The 24374-nt window shown below is 42.3% G+C and overlaps 2 protein-coding genes across 2 annotated transcripts; both read right to left on the bottom strand.

The window, feature by feature from the left end:
• Window positions 1-1315: 1315 nt before the first annotated feature.
• LOC148684059 (vomeronasal type-2 receptor 26-like) lies at window positions 1316-9878 on the bottom strand. Its single transcript, XM_088654799.1, has 5 exons — window positions 9594-9878; window positions 7669-8550; window positions 5020-5247; window positions 2846-2972; window positions 1316-2217 (listed from the first exon to the last, which is right to left on the bottom strand). The coding sequence occupies exons 1-5, from the start codon at window positions 9876-9878 to the stop codon at window positions 1316-1318; spliced, it is 2424 nt and encodes an 807-aa protein (XP_088510925.1).
• A 5050-nt stretch (window positions 9879-14928) lies between these two features.
• On the bottom strand, window positions 14929-23283 carry LOC132592988 (vomeronasal type-2 receptor 26-like). Its single transcript, XM_060281321.2, has 4 exons — window positions 22465-23283; window positions 19556-19783; window positions 16462-16588; window positions 14929-15830 (listed from the first exon to the last, which is right to left on the bottom strand). Exons 1-4 carry the CDS (start codon window positions 23281-23283, stop codon window positions 14929-14931), a joined length of 2076 nt encoding a protein of 691 aa, XP_060137304.2.
• Between the last annotated feature and the right edge of the window lie 1091 nt (window positions 23284-24374).

The raw sequence follows: 24374 nt of genomic DNA, 5'->3' as shown, positions 1-24374 counted from the left end.
GTGTGTTCCCTCAGCCTCATCTCCCCTCTCCTCCCCTTGTGAATCCTCTGGGCAGCTGCTGCTGCCACCCCTGGTCTCTGAACTGCCACCCTACTCCAAAGAGAAGTACCTCCTAACACTTCCCCATAGGGGCCTTGGAAGCACCCCCAGGTTCAACCCCACAGGCACCTGGGAGCTTGTAGCCAAGGCTGTGGGAGCCTTTGGGAGGCCGAGTTACAATAGGGCATCAGAGGAGAGAGGGAAGGAAAGAGGGACAGTGGCCAGTGTTGTACACAGCACCCCTGACCATTATTCAAGGCACCCCAGGATGCCACACTGGTCGAAAACCACTGTTTCAAGACATCTCTCTCTTACTCTGGTAGGAAGCGTTAATTCAGAAGACTGTCAGGGTGGCCCATCAGTTTAAGGTAGTGATTGGCAATGTTCTGAATTCTAGATGTATCTCGACTACAGCTTCCATCATCCTTGATAATAATATGTTGTAAGCTGCTGGGGGCTGTCGTTCAGCAACATCTGGAGGGCCACAGATTGACTACCTCTGGTGCAAATAAAAGTGGGGAGTAGAATAAGGCTCCATCTCTCGGGTTGTATTCATCTATCAGGGGTATTTCCAGTATTAGATACCTCTGAGTCTGGAGCAGTTTCTACGTATGGCAAGGTGAATCACTTCCTGTCTCCATTCAGAGCCCCATGTCAATTGAGGTATGAGATTCCAAATGTGTAGAAATCCAGGTTTATCCTGGGAATTCTAAAAGGCTGCAGGAGGCATAGGTGCTGTGGAGTTGGGTGTCCGGTCTAAAGGAGTGACGGATGGTGTCAGGCTTCTGCTGCAATTCATGGTTGTACCACATGAACCTGATAGATACCCAGATCTCCCAAAATAGGCACAATTTGGATTGGGGCATGGCCAAATTTGGTGCACCGCCCTGCTGGATAGACTAATGGACCCAGTAAAAGGCAGCTTCTCAAGTTCTTGTGTTCCTTTTCTTCTCTCTGCACCCCATCATCTCATCAGGAGAGGTTCAGGGCCTCTTGAGAAGATAGGGGGCATCCCTTTGGATGCAGGAGAAGAGCAAGGGGACATGTAGGCATTCAAGTTGTTGGCTATCATCCATAGCTACTTTCCTACTGCTAATCCCACTTCATTTAAACCTCATAAGCAACTATGCTGGATATCAAGAACATAAATGATAAGAGAATCTGTTCTGTTTTTTGATCATTTCAGGTAACTTCCTTTCTTGAAAAACCACAGTGAAATTACCCTGCAAACAAGTGTACAGAATCTAAATAAAGCAGTGACAAACTAAGCTGTTATTTACATCTTTCTCCATATCAGCTGCTCTCTGTTATTTAGCTCAGGCCTCACCACAATAATATAGCATTTAGGGGAAAAGATGCAACCCAGCAGCCCAGCACTGGAAGCCAAGATGGAGAAGATCTCCACAGCCACCATGTATTTCCCTCTGGTGCTCAAGTATGTGGGAATAAAGGAGAACCAAACACTGCAGAAGACCAGCATGCTGAAGGTGATGAACTTGGCTTCATTGAAGCTGTCAGGCAACTTCCTGGCTAAGAAGGCCACAGTCAAGCTGATAATGGCCAGGAAGCCCATATATCCTAAAACACAATAGAACATGAGAACTGACCCTTCATTACATAGTAATATAATTTGTTCAGTCATTGAGTGCATGTCGACATCTGGGAATGGAGCAGAAGTTGCCAGCCAGAAGGAACAGATTCCCATTTGAATCACAGAGCAGGAAAGGACAATGGAATAAGCCAGTTTTTTGCCTACCCATCTCCTCATCCTGGATCCTGGCTTGGTAGCCATGAATGCCAAAACCACTGAAATAGTCTTGGCCAAGATGCTGGAGAGGGCCACAGAGAAGACAATGCCAAAAGCCGTTTGTCGGAGTGGACAGGTTGCCTTATTAGGCATTCCGATGAACATCAAGGAGCAAAGGAAACACAAGAGGAGGGAGATGAGGAGAATGTAAGTGAGGCTTCTGTTATTGGCTTTGACGATGGCAGTGTTCCGGTGCTTAATGAAAATGCCAAGTACCATAGCTGTGATCAGAGAGAATAAAAGTGCAGAGAAAGTTGAAACCATGGCGAGAGTTTCCCCAAAGCCTAGGACGTTAGGTTTCTTGGGAATGCACTGATCCTGCTCCTCATTTGGATATTGATCTGGAGGACATCTGGCACAGGTTTCCAACCCTGGAAAAAAAAGTTGTATGGCTATTGGAAACAATCCAGACTATGTTTAAGAGGTTTTTTGTTTTGTTTTTACAGGAGTCGCCTTACGATAGTGTTTGCATGAGGAAAAGTTTCAAAAGTTCTAGCCCAAATGCTTGTGCCCTAGATGCTTTGAAGATAAGATCCCCAAAGAGCTTTCTTCCTAGGGAAAAGACTACCACTTCTATTGCATCCTCCCTCCCCCAAAACTATAGTTTCTTCCAGGACAGAATGCATTTACAATTTTTTTGTCTTGTTGCATCAAAACAGAGCGGGCGGACATACACTCATGGTTTATATTGTTAAAATGTGTAAGATGTGGCATTTCAGCAGTGAGCCATTTGGGAAACTGCATTAAATGATGTAGAATGTACATAGATACAGCGTTGGAAAATCTTTACATTACAGACCAAGCTCACATCCTCATGTTATACTCCCTAGAAGGTTAAGATGATTTCTTCATAGTGGAAGCTTTTACTGAGGCTGAAGGGAAATTATTCTACTATTGTTAATAAACAATGTAAATTGAGACCAGGCACAGCAAACCCCACTTCTGATTTGATCAGAATTTGTTAAAATAACTTGTATATGGTAGTATGGCACCTCTCACCCATCTCATCTGAGAACATCCCATGAGGACATGGATCACAATCATAACAACAAAACTTCTTCCCTTCCTTCTTTTTCTTCTCATAACCAGGAAGGCAGTTGACATTACATAAAGAAATGGGTGGCACCTGTCCAAAGAGACACAAGGAGGTCAATGCAGTAGTACCTCTGGTTATGAACTTAATTCGTTCCGGAGGTCTGTTCTTAACCTGAAACCATTCTTAACCTGAGGTACCACTTTAGCTAATGGGGCCTTCCGCTGCCGCTGCATGATTTCTGTTCTCATCCTGGAGCAAAGTTCTTAACCCAAGGTACTATTTCTGGGTCTTTAACCTGAAGCGTCTGTAACCCAAGGTATCACTGTATTAAGAAAATGTTTTAGTGGATTCATCTAAGACCAGATAATCTATCAGTAAATAGGAGGGCCAGAAGTGTTAAATGGAGGGTCCGTATGTGCCCAGGTGGCACAAATAGTGGGAGAAAAATTTACAGTTCAAAGCATCATGGAAAAACAAAAAGATTACAATTTTCATACCTATATTGACCAATGATACAACCATCAGATAATTTGATCTAATACTACTACTGGTTATTTCTTTTGATTTAAATGAAGCCTCATGCCCTTTGCTTTAGAAATTTCACTTGATGTCCCTTTAGTGAGGATCAAGGAGTTGGGATTTGGCAGTAGTGAACTACTGTGGTTCTACTCCTATTTGGACAGCCCTACCATTTATACCATTGGAATAAAGAGAGGCAGTGAAGATGTTGGGCAGATGTATTGCAGTTGTGGTGGACGGGCTTTATAAAACCAACTTTAGAAAAAACAGGGGACTACAATACAATATGCACATAAAATAAGTTGGAACCTTTTGTTCTCTACAAAATCAATTTATAAATTCTGGTGTCATTTTTCAAAAAGAAATATTTTCAACATTTCCCCCAATGACTCTCAATATATGCAAAAAGAATCTCTTCATCCTTCATATACAAGGAAAAGGGCACGATATTTTGCAAATATTGTTTTAACAATCCTGAAAGCAAAATGGATGTGGCCATTAAAACATTCCAAAAATGTTTATCAATGTGAACCTGAAAGAGGACTAGCTTAAGTCACTATTCCAATGGTACTTAACTTTATACAGAAGTTATTTATTTATTTATTTATTTGGTGGAAACGGGCATTGTTCAAGGTATAATGGAATTAAGGCAGAACTAATAAATATCTTTTGCTGTTTTAAAATAATAATTCCTTTCTGGACCGAAGTACTGAAGATTTCTCCTTCATAAGTCAGCTGTGGTTGAGCTTTTCCCAGTGCTGTTTTTCTTTACCAATATATATTGTATCCTCAAAGCAAGAGCAATCATACTGCCACCTTTAGTTCCAGAAAAACTGAGAACTGCTTGTGATGATATTGATGCCTTCTATGCAGAGGTGTACCTAGGCTCCCTTGTGCAGGGGGGCAAGGAGATATATCAGAGTCGCCAAAGGCGGGAGGGAGCATGGAAAAGAAACTCAAAAAGTTTGCTTTTTGTCACCTTTTGTGCTACTTCAGTCACTATCTCCTTGGCTATTGGCTCCTCCTCTTGCCCTCCTTTGTCTGTTTGTTTGTCTGCCTTCCTTCCTGCATCCCCAACTTCACTCACCACCTTCCTTCCTTCCTTCCTTCCTTCTTCTCTTTCCACTCTCCCTCTCCCTTTCTTTTCTTCCCTCCAAGCCCTGCTTGGCACTCTGCTCAAACTTATAATAGTGCCACAGGCCCACTGGGGATGTGGAACCACACAGCTGCTCTGATGGCCAATGCCAGCAGCTGGATAAACCCACCAAGAAACTGAGAGGAGCCTGCCTGCCCTGCCCAGCAACGCATGGAACCCATTGGGTACATGGATGGACAGCTGGGCTCCAAGGCACTCTGAGCAAGGCAACAGGAAAATTCATGAAGATTACAATGTTCATTCACAATGATACAGTTAACTTAGCATTCTGTCTAATGCTTCTTGGTGTGACATGTCTTTTGGGCTTATTGCTTTTTAATGAATATGGTTCATTTGTTTACTTATTCATAAAATTATTAGTAGCATTATTAGTAGTGGCAGCAGCAGTTGGGCAGCACTTCCCTTTTCACCTCAAGTGGCAAAACTACACACTCTCCCACTTTTGTGCAGTGATTTTCTTACCTGAGTGAAGACTCTGTGCCATTGGATTCCGTCCCCATTCATGGTGAGCTCTTTTCCAGGAGGGGCCTGAGGATCTAGCCTTCCGACTTTGACCCTGACATAGGAATTATTTGGGAAAGTGACCAGATTTGTAATATCAAAGCCAGCTGCTAATTCTCCATGCTCATTTAATGTGATTTCATCCCCAGCACTGTTGTTGAATGAGATTCTCTGCAGCAATGAATGGAGCTAGGTGGAAAGAGAATCACAAGACAATCTGTTTGGGTGTGAACATCCTGTTTGTCTGACCGTGGTTAGGGGGTGGATGGTGGCTAATGGATTGAGATTCAATCCCAACAAGATAGAAGGAGTGTTTCTGGGGACGGGGGGCGGGTAGGTGTGCGGTATTCCCTAGCCCTGAATGCGTAACTGTGGCCTTAAAGGACCGGGTGCGCAGCCTGAGAGTTATTTTGGACTCACAGCTGTCCATGGAGGGACAGGTCAATTCTGTGTCCAGGACAGCTGTCTATCAGCTCCATCTGGTACGCAGGCTGAGATCCTACCTGCCTGCAGACTGTCTCGCCAGAGTGGTGCATGCTCTAGTTATCTCTCACTTGGATTACGGCAATGCGCTCTACGTGGGGCTACCTTTGAAGCTGACCTGGAAACTACAACTTATCCAAATTGCGGCAGCTAGACTGGTGACTGGGAGCGGCCGCCGAGACCACATAACACCGTTCTTGAAAAATCTACATTGGCTCCCAGTACGTTTCCGAGCACAATTCAAAGTGCTGGTGCTGACCTTTAAAGCCCTAAATGGCCTCGGTCCAGTATACTTGAAAGAGCGTCTCCACCCCCAGCGTTCTGCTCGGACACTGAAGTCCAGCACCGAGGGCCTTCTGGCGGTTCCCTCGTTGCGAGAAGCCAAGCTGCAGGGAACTAGGGAGAGGACCTTCTCGGTAGTGGCGCCCGCTCTGTGGATCACCCTCCCATCAGATGTCAAAGAGAAAAACAACTACCAGATTTTTAGAAGACATCTGAAGGCAGCCCTGTTTAGGGAGGCTTTTAATGTTTAATAGATTACTGTATTTTATTGTTCTGTTGGAAGCTGCCCAGAGTGGCTGGGGAATCTTCTAAAAGTTTTGTAGTTCTTTATTTCCTTGACATCTGAAGGGAAGGTGTGGCGGATTTGAAACTGTTATGTTATGTTTTTGTTTCGCAACCGACCTATTGAAGGGTTAACCCAGACTCCTGGTTAACTGACAGCAACATTCCATGGGAGGCGTGGCCTGCATGGGGTTTAAATGGAAAGGGGAACAGTAATGTCAGTTGGCGGTTGGGGTTTTTTCTGTGTGGGAGCTTGGGTGGTTGTGGAGAAGGGAGAATTAGAGTAGATGAAGTAGTGGATAGGTATTCTGTTATTTGATTACCAAGAACGTTATCTGTGAAAATTAAGTTTGTACCAATGTTACCAGAAAGCAACCATTAAGATTCAAGCCAATAAATATCCATCTTTAAAGTGTCATACCAGTAAATCGTCTATTTCATTTTCCAGCTAAGGTATCCAGGAACCCAGTTGGTGGGGAACTCTTTTAAACTGTCAAAACTGCCTTTTAGAGGAAAGGTTAGTTTGTGGCTGAGAGTGCACCAAGAAAGGGGGGGGGCTAAAGGAGGAGACAGGTTCTGAGTGATAATAAAGTTACCTCAGGAAGGAGGCTAGCTTTGCAGTAAGGGAGGTTCTAGTGAAGGGAAACCCTTATCTGAGCGCACATAGGAACAGTCTTATTTATAGCCCCAAGTCTATATAGGTACCTGGTCACGTTTAGGCTGGAAGAGGACTCTCTTTTATTTTTTAAAACCCACAAGTGCTAGAGGGTTTAAAGAAAGGCTAGAGGGATAAGTGGGAGGTTTGATTTACCTCAGAAATCCCTGCTAGTGCTTTTAATAATTGAGAGGTCAGAGTTATAAGACGGAAAGTGAGAGGGACTGGGGAATCTTCTAAAAGTTTTGTAGTTCTTTATTTCCTTGACATCTGAAGGGAAGGCGTTCCACAGGGAAGGCATCACTACAAAGAAAGACCTCTGTCTGGTTCCTGGTACTGTATATATTTCATTAAAGTATAGTACAATGAAGAAATGATGAGATTTCTAGCAGCGTGTGTGTGTGTGTGTCTGTGTGACATCATAATTTCTTAGATTTGTCTCCCCTCCAACTAAATCTTGGTCACTTTTGCATGGTAAAATCAAAGATTTTAGGGTCTGTTTTCTTTTAGTATACTTCAAATTCTTTGCTTATTCTTCAGAACATTGCTTTGCACAGGTAACTACCATAGAGTTATCAAAATTTTCAAAAGCATATTAGGAACTACTGGTCCAATTAAATGCCAGTAGAAATACTGGAACAGTGTCACTCCTAAATGTTTAAATTTTTAGAACAATTATTAATTCGTCAAGTAGTTATTGCTTGTGTGTCACTTACAAAAGTCTGTATAATCTAGAGTCTGCTTACTATAATTATAGGAAATAAAATAATTTAAGGTTAATCTTTCATGTATTTATTACTTTTAATTATTTACTTAGAGATGAATGCCAACTCACATTATTATATATAGATGCAGGCCACAACACGGAATACTTTACAAGGGGAACACTTTATAAGAGGAAACATTACCTGCCAAGGCTCTACATTCTGAGAAGAGAGTCTCTCTCCACCCTTTATCCTTTTGCTAATGGCTTCAGATGAGTACCTAATATGTAAGGCGTGTGCCAGAGCATAGACAGCATTATAGATACTGTAGCTGTGGCCGGTCATTCTCATTTCAAAGAATGGTGCAGGGAGGCTCTCCAGCTTCTCCTCTCCAGTACATGTGTCTGCTGAAGCAGGGGAATTTGAAAGTGAACAAATGAATGCTTGTTCCCAGAAATCGTTGATAAAACCATCTCCATCTGCCCAGGAAGGCTTTACACTCCTTAGAAAGTCTGAGAAGTCTTGAATCTCATTGGAGTGAATTGCAAAGGAGATAGCACCATGGAACATTTGTATATTAATTTCAACAAATTTTTTATAATAATATAATATGAAATCAATTTGGGCTGTTGTAATCCATACTTTTCCTCCAGGTTGCTTCCTCTTAGATGGAGGCAATATCAGCTGAATCATATTCCTTACCTCTATAGTACTTGATAGCCATAAAATAGATGTACTTTCTCCATATATAACAACCACATTTGCTTTGCTTGACATGAAAGCTGGGACAAAAATCCTTGTTTCACTGAAAATATCAACTATGTTACCAGTGAAGTGCAGATGGTATTCAATTTTTTCTGTGAATTCTGAACAGATTCCATTCTGGAAAAACATTGGTTCAATGATCTGTAGGAAACGTTCCCCAGCTTCATTAGCTGGAGTGAAGAGCCCGACCCATTTCCATCCAAAATGCAAAAGTAACTGAATAATTCCCTTGTATTGTAGATCTTCATTGGGGACCATGCGATAGAAGGAAGCAAGTTTGATTTGATCATTCGTGGCTGGTTCAAATGAACCATATGAAATCTGAAAAAGGAAAAAGCCAAACCTTTCCCAGTGGAAACAAGAATTCACAACACACTCATTTATCTGAACCAAAATCCTGTATATCCCATATAACGTATACTAATCTTAGACAGGGCCGACCCCCATTTACATAGAAAATGTATTGCTCAAAAAACCAAACAAACCACATTGCTCATTTATTTTTGTAGATATTGATTCCTATTATTATGGGACTCATCACAGCTGCATATTTGTACAAAAGGATTCTCTCCAAGAATAGGAGAGCTTTAATCTTCGCACTGCCTTCAATAATACTCCAAAGTGGAACTGGAGAAATACAAGCAATTGATCGTGTTCCTTCTGTCTATAATCTTTATAACACTTGTAGGGAGAGGTTGATGTCATATCTACTAAGAACGTTCGTGGGAGGATATCCTGGAAATCCTGAAGGTTTCCTGAATATTGTGCATTTTATTCTTATTTGACCACAATAAACCATATCCTATGAAAGTAAAATACAAGCAAAAATTAAGGAAACTAAAAAGAAGTCCAGGAATGCAGCAGAACAATACCATATTGGCAAGAATATATCCATCCCCAAATGCCAGAAAAATAACAAGAAATTGTTTCAATTAGCCTCTGAGAGTAGACAGTACTAAACATCATCATATCTATATAGGGAGGGGATCTTATGATTCCTACGGAGAGGGACATTGTTGTTTCAAGTTATTTATGCCTCTGTAAGCCAGTTTCATCACTATGAATGGGGACTGGTATACCTCTCATGTGGCTAGGGCTGTTCTTTCAGAAACAATGTAATGTGAACCCATCAAGGTGCCCCATTCATCCAAATGGAACTTTTTGAACAATCTTCCATTAAATATATTATACACACATTGTTGGGTATTAATATTATAACCCCCCCCCCAATATACCCATATATTGCAACCTGTTTCCCTTTTCCATTTTACCACTTCATATTTATGCATCAACAGATTCCTAGTGAAAGGAGAAAAGTATGAATAACGGCACGAAATACCAATATTTCAATACCCATATTCTACCTGTGGAATCCTGTAGAGACCTAAGACGTCTGCCATGGATGAGGAGGTGTCAGAGCTAAGTCCCCCAATGACTCCTACTACATTTTTCTGAATGCCACATATGTAGTTGGGGACAAAGCGATATGAGTTAAATAGCAGATCCAGAGTATTTCGGTAGGTCATCCTTGAATCAAAATAGCTATCATAGATGTGGAATCCAAGAGTGACATTGGGCAAGATCTTGGGATTCTCATTGATCTCATCAACAGCAAACACCAAGGCAACGATGTGTGGGTAGAACTTCATAATCACGCTGTAAATAAAGTGTGTTACTATTCTATGGGGTATTAAACAGTGCACAACACCTAGATCTGAGGGATACGACTGGCTAATAAAATCATGCTGGAAATATGGAAATTGTTTTGTTCTTTTAGAGTTAATGTTTGTATCTCTCTTCCATCTGAATAAGTTTGTCTGAACACATAGTTTGAGAAATGATCTTCAGTTTTTCTAACCATGTTGCTTTTCATCACTAGAGACATGCACAGTTATTGAAATCATTACTACATCAGTTCTTTTTCCTAGCAATGCAAACTTTTCTGAAATGAAAATAAAGGAATTGACAGTTGCCATTTTGAATATGAAGAATGCCCAGTGACGATCTGGCAGTGAAAATTGTAAAATGGCTATCTTCCTATTATTACTAAATGCATTCGAAGCTTGTCCCTGATTGCTTTCAATGGGCTTTAGACATGAATTCAATTTTATACCATCCTTCAACAAAGCAGCTCAAGCTGGATATCACAGCTCTCCCCTCTCCCCTTACATACTCATGAGAGCCCCTAGGTTGTAGGTGGCCAAGAAAATGGAGATTTGAACCCAGATCTCCCCAATGCAAGTCTGCCATGCTAAATTACTGTGGGCAGAAGAATCAATGGCTAGAGAGCAAGTGGTGTTGATCTGAAACAGAATCAGCTCAAACACGGTTGAGGTTTCATTTCTGCACCTTGAACGTGGAAGGGAAGGGGCAGTCGTGAAGACAGCGTACTTCTTCAGTACATTTGTGTCCACAACTAGCTGTCTGGAAGAGCTTTTCAATGTTGAATATATGTTTGTTATCTGACCCAAGAGAGCCTTTCTCTTATAACATTAGCAGCCTGCTATTATACCTTTAAAAACAATTTAGGGATGGAATAAATAAGATTCAGAGTTGCATGCCATGATTAGAGCCAGTCAAATGGTATGCAGTGCGCTCTCTGTTCCATCTTTGCTGGATCAGTTTAAATTATTGTGGCCTGAGGATGTAGTGACTGTGCTTGAAGAATTGAAGCTGCCAAACAGCCCCTTGACCCTTGCCCATCTTGGCTTTTAAAAATTAGCTATATGGGATTGATAGGGAGTGGCAGGTTTGGGTACTATGGGTAGCCTGGGTAAGGCTAAACTCACTTAGCCATTGCATGGCCTTCCCCAAGGTGGGTAAAGCTGTGACCGGCTTAAGGAAGGAAGGAGACACAAGTCTCACTTGGGAAGGGTCGTTGAGCCCCCCCGCCCAGTTCCCAAGGCTGGGAAAGTGCTAACTAGGCTTTGGGAAGGAGGCACGAGGACTCTAGGATATTGTCAGAGCCCATGACTCCTTCTCAAAGCCAAGTGCCTTGCTTAGCAGGTTTTGAGACAGCACTCCCATGGCTCTGTGCCCAATGCGCGGCCACTTCTCGCAGAACCCTAACGCCGCCCCTGTGACTGGGGAGGTCTAAGGAGTGATCTATGCTTCATTGGAGGATGGAGAGATACCATGTATCTTGGAGCAGATTGTGGTGTGTCTCCACTTTGTAAGTACTGCTCTGAACCATAAATGAAATAGTCTTATAAAATCTTACTATTCGATATAATCTTCAAAGAAAACCAAGAGCAGTTTACTCAGAATAAATGAAATGATCTTAAGAGCTATTTACTTACAATGGGTTGTTAATAAAGACCTGAGATGGGTGTTCATGGAAGGAAATGCTGGGGAATATGTAATGGATATGGGACACTATCCCACCAATGATAAGGTCACCTTGTTCATACCACTCATGTGGAATATAGACAGGATTATTTCCACTGCAAACCACAGTTTGCACATTGGGCACCATATTGGGAAGCAGCAGGAGAAGCATCAGCAGCACCGTCCTCATCACAAGTATCCTTCTACACATAGACTCTCCTTTGCCTCGCCACAATATTGTTACTATCACCAGCGTGACTTGAACAGGATGTATTTGGTGACAACCAACTCTGCCAATTCTGTACTTAAAGAGGCAGGTATCCACCTTCTCATTAACTTCAGCACTGTCACAAAGAATTGATTGAATGCTATGATTTGAAATCTATCCAATACAATGAAAAGCAAAAGCTGGCCTCAGCTCACCTCTCTTACCTTACCTGTCTATGGAACACCTGGGTTCTTTTAATCATTCCAGATTTTATTTTTTATTTTTTATTTCCCATTCTGCCTTCTGGAGCTTTTCCAGGTGAATTGATTACCATAATTCTAACAATTATCGAGGAGATAATTACTTTTGCAATGTTTTTGGACTCTATGTTGCATTACCAGTAGGAGAACTGGTAAAGTAAGCATATCTGTCACATCACAGAATCAAAGGTTAGGAAGAGCCCTCCAAGGTCATCTTGTCCTGTCTGCTTGTTAATGCAGGACATCCAGAACTAAAAACAAACCAACTACCTTGACCAACTACATCCTTCTAGTGGCACCCCGTGGGGCTCAGAAGCCCAGTTATGTCACTCCTTGTGTACCGAGCTGGCAGCCCCCTACCCTTTTTCAAACACCCTCCCATTTGGCATGTTCCCTCAGCCTCCTCTCCTCTCCCCTCCCCTTGTGAGTTCTCTGGGCAGCTGCTTCTGCCATCCCTGGTCTCTGAACTGCCACCCTACTCCAAAGAGAAGTACCTCCTAAGACTGCCCCATAGGGGCCTTGGAAGCACCCCCAGGTCAGCCCCAGAGGCACCATTCACCTGGGAGCTAGTAGCCAAGGCTGTGGGAGCCTTTGGGAGGCCGAGTCACAATAGGGCATCAGAGGAGAGAGGGAAGGAAAGAGGGACAGTGGCCAGTGTTGTACACAGCACCCCTGACCATTATTCAAGGCACCCCAGGATGCCACACTGGGTGAAAACCACTGGTTCAAGACATCTCTCTCTTACTCTGGTAGGAAGCATTAATTCAGAAGCCTGTCAGGGTGGCCCATCTGTTTAAGGCAGTGATTGGCACTGTTATGCCGTCTAGATGTTTCTGGACCACAGCTTCCATGATCCTTGATAATAATGGTCTGTTGTAAGCTGCTGGGGGCTGTCATTCAGCAACATCTGGAGGGGCACAGATTGACTACCTCTGGTGCAAATAAAGGTGGGGAGTAGAATAAAGCTCCATGTCTAGGGTGGTATTTATCTGTTAGGGGTTTGTCAAGTATTAGAGACCTCTGAGTCTGCAGCAGTTTCTACGTATGGCAAGGTGAATCACTTCCTGTCTCCATTCACAGCCCGATGTCAACTGAGGTATGAGATTCCAAAAGTGTAGAAATCCAAGTTTATCCTGGGAATTCTAAAAGGCTGCAGGAGCCATAGATGCTGTGGAGTTGGGTGTCTGGCAGAAAGGAGTGCTGGATGGTGTCAGGCTGCTACATTCTCCCAGGAAGGTACAGCTGTTGATCAGATAGGACTGCCTTTTCAGCCTGATGCTGGCATTCACATACTGATTGATGCCCCTCTCCACAGCGGCCCTGGATCGTTCTGCTTTATCTAATCCAACCTGCTGCAATTCATGGCTATACCACATGAACTTGATAGATACCCAGATCTCCCAAAATAGGCACAATTTGGCTTGGGGCATGGCTAAATTTCATGCACAGCCCTGCTGGAGAGACTAATGGACTCAGTGTAAGGCAGCTTCTCAAGTTCTTGTGTTCCCTTCCTTCTCTTCTCTTTGCATCCTATCATCTCCTCAGCAGGAGAAGAAGAGTAAGGGGATGTGTGGGCATTCAAGTGGTTGGATATCATCCATAGTTACTTTTATACTCCTAATCCCACTTCATTTAAACCTCATAAGCAACTATGCTGGATATCAAGAACATAAATGATGAGAAAATTCCTTCAGTAGCACCTTAAAGACCAACTAAGTTTATATTTTGGTATGAGCTTTCGTGTGCATGCACACTTCTTCAGATACACTAGAAACAGAAGTGTCAGACCCTATATATATATACAGAGGGTGGTGGGGGTGGGTGGGAATGGGTGGTGGGCTGATGGGAGTGGTAAACCTATAGATGGCTGTTAATGGCTGCTGATGGCTGCAATTAGTCCTGGGCTGAGGTGCTAAAGAGAGCTTGATCATGCATAATGAGATAAGAATCCGATGTCTCTATTCATCCCAGGTGCTTCCATGGTTTTAAGCTTGGTAATGATTTCCAATTCAGCAACTTCTCTTTCCAGTCTGTTCCTGAAATTTCTCTGTAATAAAACAGCTGCTTTGAGATCTTGTATAGAATGTCCTGGGAGATTGAAGTGTTCTCCTACTGGTTTTTCAATCTTATGGTTCCTGATGTCAGATTTATGTCCATTTATCCTTTGGCGTAGGGTTTGGCCTGTTTGTCCAATATAGAGAGCTGAAGGGCACCGTTGGCATTTGATGGCATACACAATGTTAGAAGATGAGCAATTAAATAGTCCTGAGATGGTATGTTGGATGTTGTTGGGGCCAGTAATGATGTTGTCCGGGTGTATGTGGCAGCAAAGTTGGCATCTGGGTTTATTGTAGGCTCTGGTACCAGTGTCCATGTTAAGTCTGGTGGTTGTATTATTGTGGGTGAGGAGTTGTTTAAGATTGGGTGGCTGTCTGTAGGCAATGAAAGGTCTTCCTCCCAGAGCTTGAGAAAGGGAGCTGTCATTGTCCAGGAGAGGCTGTAGATCTCTGATGATGCGTTGTACTGTTTTAACTTGGGAGCTGTATGTGATGACTAGTGGTGTTCTGTTATTTTCTTTTTTTGGTCTGTCTTGCAGCAGGTTCACCCTAGGTATCAGTCTGGCTCTGTTGATTTGTTGTTTAACTTCATCAGGTGGATATTTTAGTTCTAAAAAGGTTTGCTGTAGATCTCTTAGGTGAGATTCTCTGTCTGTAGAGTTGGAACAGATACGGTTGTAACGTAGGGCCTGGCTGTATACGATGGATTGTTTGGTATGTTTGGGATGGGATCTCTTCTGTTTTTTGATCATTTCAGGTAACTTCCTTTCTTGAAATACAACAATGAGATTACCCTGTTAACAAATCTACAGAATTTAAATAAAGAAATGACGGACTATACTGTTATTTACATCTTTCTCCGTATCAGCTGCTCTCTGTTATTTAGCTCAGGCCTCACCACAATAATGTAGCATTTAGGGGAAAAGATGCAACCCAGCAGCCCAGCACTGGAAGCCAAGATGGAGAAGATCTCCACAGCCACCATGTATTTTCCTCTGGTGCTCAAATATGTGGGAATAAAGGAGAACCAAACACTGCAGAAGACCAGCATGCTGAAGGTGATGAACTTGGCTTCATTGAAGCTGTCAGGCAACTTCCTGGCTAAGAAGGCCACAGTCAAGCTGATAATGGCCAGGAAACCCATGTAGCCCAAAACACAATAGAACATGAGAACTGACCCTTCATTACATAGTAATATAATTTCTTCACTCATTGAGTGCATGTCCACATCTGGGAATGGGGCAGAGGTTGCCAGCCAGAAGACACAGATTCCTACTTGAATCACAGAGCAGGAAAGGACAATGGAATAAGCCAGTTTTTTGCCTACCCACCTCCTGATCCTGGACCCTGGCTTTGTAGCCATGAATGCCAAAACCACTGAAATAGTCTTGGCCAAGATGCTGGAGAGGGCCACAGAGAAGACAATGCCAAAAGCCGTTTGTCGAAGTGGGCAGGTTGCCTTATTAGGCATTCCAATGAACATCAAAGAGCAAAGGAAACACAAGAGGAGGGAGATGAGGAGAATGTAAGTGAGGCTTCTGTTATTGGCTTTGACGATGGCAGTGTTCCGGTGCTTAATGAAAATGCCAAGTACCATAGCTGTGATCAGAGAGAATAAAAGTGCAGAGAAAGTTGAAACCATGGCCAAAGTTTCCCCAAAGCCTAGGACGTTTGGTTTCTTGGGAATGCACTGATCCTGGTCTTCATTTGGATATTGATCCGGAGGACATCTGGCACAGGTTTCCAACCCTGAAAAAGGTGATATGACAATTGGAAACAATCCAGAATATGCTTAAGAGGTTTTTTGTTTTGTTTTGTTTTTACAGGAGTCCTCTTATGATAGTGTTTGCATGAGGAAAAGTTTTAAAAGTTCTAGCCCAAATGCTTGTGCCCTAGATGCTTTGAAGATAAGATCCCCAAAGAGCTGTCTTCTTAGAGAAAAGACTACCACTTCTATTGCATCCTTCCGTCCCCCAAAACTATAGTTTCTTCCAGGACAGAATGCATTTACAAGTTTTATGTCTTGTTGCATCAAAACAGAGCAGGCGAACATACACTCATGGTTTATATTGTTAAAATGTGTAAGATGTGGCATTTCAGCAGTGAGCCATTTGGGAAACTGCATTAAATGATTTAGGATGTACATAGATACAGCGTTGGAAAATCTTTACATTATAGATCAAGCTCACATCCTCATGTTATAGTCCCTAGAAGGTTAAGATGATTTCTTCATAGTGGAAGCTTTTACTGAGGCTGAAGGGAAATTATTCTCCTATTGTTAATAAAAAATGTAAATTGATACCAGACATAGCAAACCCCACTTCTGATTTGATCAGAATTTGTTAAAATAACTTGTATATGGTAGTACGGCACCTCTCACCTTTCTCATCTGAGAACATCCCACGAGGACATGGATCACAATCATAACAACAAAACTTCTTCCCCTCCTTCTTTTTCTTCTCATAACCAGGAAAGCAGTTGGCATTACATAAGGAAATGGGTGGCACCTGTCCAAAGAGACACAAAGAGGTCAGTGCAGTAGTACCTCTGGTTATGAACTTAATTCGTTCCGGAGGTCGATTCTTAACCTGAAACTGTTATTAACCTGAAGCACCACTTTAGCTAATGGGCCTCCTGCTGCCACCGCGTGTTTTCTGTTCTCATCCTGAAGCAAAGTTCTTTACCCGAGGTACTATTTCTGGGTTAGCGGAGTCTGTAACGTGAAGCACTGTATTAAGAAAATGTTTTAGTGGATTCATCTAACACCAGGTAATCTATCAGTAAATAGAAGGGCCAGAAGTGTTAAATGGAGGATCCGTATGTGCCCAGGTGGCACAAATAGTGGGAGAAAAAATTACAGTTCAAAGCATCATGGAAACACAAGAAGATTACAATGTTCATACCTAAACAGTGATCTCTCGAATTACGAAGTTAATCCATTCCGAACCGTTCTTTTGATTGAACTGAAGCCTCATGCCCTTTGCTTTAGAAATTTCACTTGATGTCCTTTAGTGAGGTTCAAGCAGTTGGGATTTGGAAGTAGTGAATTACTGCAGTTCTGCTCCTATTTGGATGGCCCTACTATTTATACCAGGCATCCCCAAACTTCGGCCCTCCAGATGTTTTGGACTACAATTCCCATCTTCCCCGACCACTTGTCCTGTTAGCTAGGGATCATGGGATTTGCAGGCCAAAACATCTGGAGGGCCGCAGTTTGGGGATGTCTGATTTATACCATTGGAATAAAGAGAGGCAGTGAAGATGTTGGGCAGATGTATTGCAGTTGTGGTGGGCTGGCTTTATAAAACCAGCTTTATAAAAAACAGGGGACTACTATACAATATGTACATAAAATAAGTTGGAACCTTTTGTTCTCTACAAAATCAATTTATAAATTATGGTGTCATTTTTCAAAAAGAAATATTTTCAACATTTCCCCCAATGATTCTCAATATATGCAAAAAGAATCTCTTCATCCTTCATATACAAGGAAAAGGGCACGATATTTTGCAAATATTGGTTTAACAATCCTGAAAGCAAAATGGATGTGGCCATTAAAACATTCCAAAAATGTTTATCAATGTGAACCTGAAAGAGGACTATCTTAAGTCAATATTCCAGTGGTACTTAACTTCATACAGAATTTATTTATTTATTTATTTATTTGGTGGAAACGGGCATTGTTCGAGGTATAATGGAATTAAGGCAGAACTAATAAATATATTTTGCTGTTTTAAAATAATAATTCCTTTCTGGACCGAAGTACCGAAGATTTCTCCTTCATAAGTCAGCTGAGGTTGAGCTTTTCCCAGTGCTGTTTTTCTTTACCAATGTATATTGTATCCTCAAAGCAAGAGCAATCATACTGCCACCTTTAGTTCCAGAAAAACTGAGAACTGCTTGTGATGATATTGATGCCTTCTATACAGAGGTGTACCTAGGCTCCCTTGTGCAGGGGGGCAAGGAGATATATCAGTGTTGCCAAAGTCGGGAGGGACCATGGAAAAGAAACTCAAAAAGTTTGCTTTTTGTCACTTTTTTTTTTATAAATGATTTTTTTATTAGATTATACAATGATTCGCCTCCATACATTCAAGCATAATTATCCCAGCAGAATTATTACAACAAAAAATGAAAAGAAAAAGAAAACTTACAATAATTCATCACATTTTGAAAGGGGACTTCCTCACGTTCCCCCTCCCTGCGGCTCATTACAAATCATTATCGGCAAATTCTATATCTTACTTTCCTTAACCTATTCACATCTTCTATTTCTTATTTTATATCATGTTATACCATCTAACACCTTGTCCAAAATGAACTTCAGCTTACTTTCCAAACCTGCAACTTCACGATTACTTATAATTCTCTTCCTACATCAATTCTACAATATTTTTTAAATAAATTCTAAAATTCTTCCATTCCTCTTCCACCGTCCCTTCTCCCTGGTCACGTGGTCTTCCGGTCAGTTCAGCAGGTTCCATATAGTCCAACATTTTCATTTGCCATTCTTTCACCGTTGGCATCTCCTGTGTTTTCCAGTTCTTTGCTATCAATATTCTAGCTGCGGTTGTGGCATATAAGAACAAATTCAAATCTTTTTTAGGTATTTCTTTTCCTACTATACCCAATAGAAAGGATTCTGGTTTCTTAAGGAAAGTGTTTTTAAACACTTTTTCAACTCATTATAAATCTTTCCCCAGAATTCCTTAACTAGAGAGCAAGTCCACCACATATGGTAAAGTGTTCCTTCCACCTTCTTACATTGCCAACACTTTTTGTCACCTTTTGTGCTCCTTCAGTCACTTTCTCCTTGGATATTGGCTCCGCCACTTGCCCTCCTTTGTCTGTTTGTCTGCCTGCCTTCCTGCATCCCCCACTTCACTCACCACCTTCCTTCCTTCCTTCCTTCCTTCCTTCCTTCCTTCCTTCCTTCCTTCCTTCCTTCCTTCCTTCCACTTCCACCCTCCCTCTCTTTTCTTCCCTCCAACACAGCTGCTCTGATGGCCAATGCCAGCAGCTGGATAAACCCACCAAGAAACTGAGATTCACCTGCATGCCCTGCCCAGCAACGCATGGAACCCATGGAGTACATGAATGGATAGCCGGGCTCCTAGCTGCTCTAAGCAAGCCATGATTTTTTTGGGGGGCCAACCTGACAAACACCTCCAAACACCCCTGCTTCTATGATTCCAACTCAACACTAGAGTCTCAAGCGGCAACAGAAAAATTCATGAAGATTACAATGTTCATTCACAATGATACAGCTAGCTTAGCATTCTGTCTAATGCTTCTTGGTGTGACATGTCTTTTGGGCTTATTGCTTTTTAATGAATATGGTTCATTTGTTTACTTATTCATAAAATTATTAGTAGCATTATTAGTAGTGGCAGCAGCAGTTGGGCAGCACTTCCCTTTTCACCTCAAGTGGCAAAACTACACACTCTCCCACTTGTGTGCAGTGATTTTCTTACCTGAGTGAAGACTCTGTGCCATTGGATTCCATCCCAATTCATGGTGAGCTCTTTGTCAGGAGGAGCCTGAGGATCCAGCCTTCCGACTTTGACCCTGACATAGGAATTATTTGGGAAAGTGACCAGGTTTGTAATATCAAATCCACCTGCTAATTCACCGTGTTCATTGAATGTGATTTCATCCCCAGCACTGTTGTTGAATGAGATTCTCTGCAGCAATATATGGAGCTAGGTGGAAAGAGAATCACAAGACAATCTGTTTGGGTGTGAACATCCTGTTTGAGTTGAGATTCAATCCCAACAAGATAGACGGAGTGTTTCTGGGGACAGGGGGTGGGTAGGTGTGGGTTATTCCCTAACTGTGGCCTTAAAGGACCAGGTGTGCAGCCTGAGAGCCATTTTGGACTCACAGATGTTATGAAAGAGCAGGTCAATTCTGTGTCCAGGGCTGCTGTCTACCAGCTCTATCTGGTATTCCAGCTGAGACCCTACCTGTTTGTGCAATGTCTCACCAGAGTGGAACATGCTCTGGTTATCTCCCGCTTGGAGTATTGCAGTGCACTTTATGTGGGGCTACCTTTGAAGTTGACTCAGAAACTAAAAGAAATCCAAAACACAGCTGTCAGACTGGTGACTGGGAACGGCTGCCAGGACCGTATAACACTGGTCTTAAAGGAACTACATTGGCTCCCAGTATGATTCCAAGTAAAATGCAAAGTGTTGATGCTGACCTTTATAGCCCTTAGCGTCTTTGCTCCTGTATACCTGAAGGAGCATCCGCACCCCAATAATTAAGCCCAGACACTGAATGCAGAAAGTGAGGTTACAGGGAACCAGGCAGAGGGCTTTCTTGATAGCCACACCTGCACTGCAGCACACCCTCCCATCAGATGTCTAGGAAATGACGAACAATCTGACATTTAGAAGACATCTGAAGGGAGCCCTGTATAGGGAAGTTTTAAACGTTTCTTGTCTTGTGTTTTAATTCGTCAGAGACTTCCCAGAGTGGCTGGGGTACCTTAATCAGATGAGGAGCACATAAATGTTGTGTTGTTTTTGTTGTTGTGGCTGCTGCTGCTTTATATTTTGGAATCCCTGCATTGCGTTGAACACTGTAAAATGACATCATTTTCCTCTGTAGTCAAACAGCCTGGCACTGGCACCATCGCTGCAGGGCCCTGGGTTCCCAGGCACCCACAAAATTCTTAATGATGGGGCCAGGAGCCCTCAACATTCTGCAGCCGGAAGGGCTCTGGTGGGCCCTCCTGCTGCTGTGATGGGCTCCATCACTGCTTCCTGCTTCAGCTGTGGGCGATGGAGCCCCTTACAGACCCTTTGAGAGAAGCCTTAGAGATCCCTCTGCCTGGACTCCTCCAAATCTGTGACATCACATGCAGTGCATGACATCACACATGTGCACCAGACACCCACAATGTGGCCACAAGGGTCATTTCAGGCAGCTTGAGAAACACTCCCAAGTGGCTGAGGCATCCCAGTTGGAGGGGTGGTGCATATAAATAATAATAATATTAATCAATCAAACATTAAATACTTGTGGAGGACTCCCTGGTCCTGAATGCGGTAACTCTGCCCCTGAAGGACCAGGTGCACAGCCTGGGAGTCATTTTGGACTCACAGCTGTCCATGGAGGCGCAGGTCAATTCTGTGTCCAGGACAGCTGTCTATCAGCTCCATCTGGTACGCAGGCTGAGATCCTACCTGCCTGCAGACTGTCTCGCCAGAGTGGTGCATGCTCTAGTTATCTCTCACTTGGATTATGGCAATGCGCTCTACGTGGGGCTACCTTTGAAGGTTACTCGGAAACTACAACTAATCCAGAATGCGGCAGCTAGACTGGTGACTGGGAGCGGCCACCGAGACCACTTAACACCGGTATTGAAAGATCTACATTGGCTCCCAGTACGTTTCCGAGCACAATTCAAAGTGTTGGTGCTGACCTTTAAAGCCCTAAATGGCCTCGATCCAGTAAGGCAGCCCTGTTTAGGGAGGCTTTTATTGTTTAATGGATTACAGTATTTTTTATATATATATTTTGGTGGAAGCCTCCCAGAGTGGCTGGCGAAACCCAGCCAGATGGGTGGGGCGGGGTGTAAATAAATTATTATTATTATTATTATTATTATTATTATTATTATTATTATTATTTCCCAATGCAGGGCTGCCTTCAGATGTCTTCTAAAAGTTTTGTAGTTCTTTATCTCCTTGACATCTGAAGGGAGGGCGTTCCACAGGGAAGGCGTCACTACAAAGAAGGCCCTGTCTGGTTCCTGGTACTGTATATATTTCATTAAAGTACAGTACAATGAAGAAAGCGTGTGTGTGTGTGTGTGTGAGAGAGAGAGAGAGAGAGAGAGAGAGAGAGAGAGAGAGAGAGAGAGATCATAATTTCTTAGATTTGCCTCCCCTCCAACTAAATCTTGGTCATTTTGGCATGGTAAAATCAAAGATTTTATGGTCTGTTTTTTTCAAGTATACTTAAAATCATTTGCTTATTCTTCAGAACATTGCTTTGCACAGGCAACTACCATAGAGTTATCAAAATTTTCAAAAGCAAATTAGGAACTCAGTAATTACCTAATTGGGAACCACTGGTCTAATTAAATGCCAGTAGAAATACTGGAACAGTGCCAGTCCTAAATGCTTAAATTTTTAGAACAATTATGAACTTGTCAAGTAGTTGCTGCTTGTGTGTCATTTACAAAAGACTGTATAATCTAAAGTCTGCTTACTATAATTATAGGAAATAAAATAATTTAAGGTTAATCTTTCATGTATTTATTACTTTTAATTATTTACTTAGAGATGAATGCCAACTCACATTATACATAGATACAGCCCACAACACTGACTACGTTACAAGGGGAACACTTTATAAGAGGAAACATTACCTGCCAAGGTTCTACATTCTGAGGAAAGAGTCTGTTTCCGTCCTTTGTCCTTTTGCTAATGGCTTCAGATGAGTACATAATATGTAAGGCATGGGCCAGAGCATAGACAGCATTATAGGTACTGTAGCTGTGGCCGGTCATGCTCATTTCAAAAAATGGTGCAGGGAGACTCTCCAGCTTCTCCTCTCCAGTACATGTGTCTGCTGAAGCAGTGGAATTTGAAAGTGAACAAATGAATGCTTGTTCCCAGAAATCATTGATAAAACCATCTCCATCTGCCCAGGAAGGCTTTACACTCCTTAGAAAGTCTGAGAAGTCTTGAATCTCATTGGAGTGAATTGCAAAGGAGATAGCACCATGGAACATTTGTATATTAATTTCAATAAGTTTTTTATAATAATATAATATGAAATCAATTTGGGCTGTTGTAATCCATACTTTTCCTCCAGGTTGCTTCCTCGTAGATGGAGGCAATATCAGCTGAATCATATTCCTTAACTCTATAGTACTTGATAGCCATAAAATAGATGTACTTTCTCCATATATAACAACCACATTTGCTTTGCTTGACATGAAAGGTGGGGACAAAATCCCTGTGTCACCCACCATATCCAGTATGTTACCAGTGAAATGCAGATGGAATTCAGTTTTTCCTGTGAATTCTGAACAGATTCCATTCTGGAAAAGCATTGGTTCAATGAACTGTAAGAAACGTCCCCCAGCTTCATTATCTGGAGTGATGAGCCCAACCCATTTCCATCCAAAATGCAAAAGTAACTGAATAATTCCCTTGTATTGAAGATCTTCATTGGGGACCATGCGATAGAGGGAAGCAAGTTTTATTTGATCATTTGTGGCTGGTTCAAATGAACCATATGAAATCTGAAAAAGGGAAAAGCCCAAACCTTTCCGAGTGGAAACAAGATTTCACAACACACTTGTTTATCTGAATTAAAATCCTGTATATCCCATATACCGTATACTAATCTTAGACAAGGTCGACCCCCATTTACATAGAAAATATATTGCTCAAAAAACAGGAGAGCTTTAATCCTTGCACTGCCTTCAACAATACTCCAAAGTGGAACTGGATAAATACAAGCAATTGATCATGTTCCTTCGGTCTATAATCTTTATAACACTTGTAGGGAGAGGTTGATGTCATATCTGCTAAGAACTTTCGTGGGAGGATCTCCTGGAAATCCTGTGGATTTCCTGAATATTGTGCATTTTATTCTTATGTGACCACAAGAAACCATATCCTATGAAAGTAAAAGACCAGCAAAAAGTAAGGCAACTAAAAAGAAGTCCAGAAAAGTCCATGAAAGGCACAAATACAGGATGGGTGACACCTGGTTTGAGAGCAGTACATGTGAAAAGGATCAAGGAGTCTTGGTAGACCACAAACTTTACATGAGTCAGCAGTGTGATGCAGCAGCTAAAAAAGCCAATGCAATTCTGGGCTGCATCAATAGGAGTATAGCATCTAGATCTAGGGAAGTAATAGTACCACTGTATTCTGCTCTGGTCAGACCTCATCTGGAGTACTGTGTCCAGTTCTGGGCACCACAGTTCAAGAAGGACACTGACAAGCTTGAACGTGTCCAGAAGAGGGCAACCACAATGGTCAAAGGCCTGGAAACAATGCCTTATGAGGAACGGCTTAGGGAGCTGGGTATGTTTAGCCTGGAGAAGAGAAGGTTAAGGGGTGATATGATAGCCATGTTCAAATATATGAAAGGATGTCATATGGAGGAGGGAGAAAGATTGTTTTCTGCTGCTCCAGAGAAGCAGACACGGATCAGTGGATTCAAACTTCAAGAAAGAAGATTCCACCTAAACATTAGGAAGACCTTCCTTACAGTAAGAGCTGTTCAGCAGTGGAATTTGCTGCCAAGGAGTGTGGTGGA

This window comes from Zootoca vivipara, chromosome 12 (genome assembly GCF_965207765.1).
Source record: "Zootoca vivipara chromosome 12, rZooViv2.hap1.1, whole genome shotgun sequence".
Lineage (NCBI taxonomy): Eukaryota > Metazoa > Chordata > Lepidosauria > Squamata > Lacertidae > Zootoca > Zootoca vivipara.
This window is presented reverse-complemented; position numbering and strand designations above follow the sequence as displayed.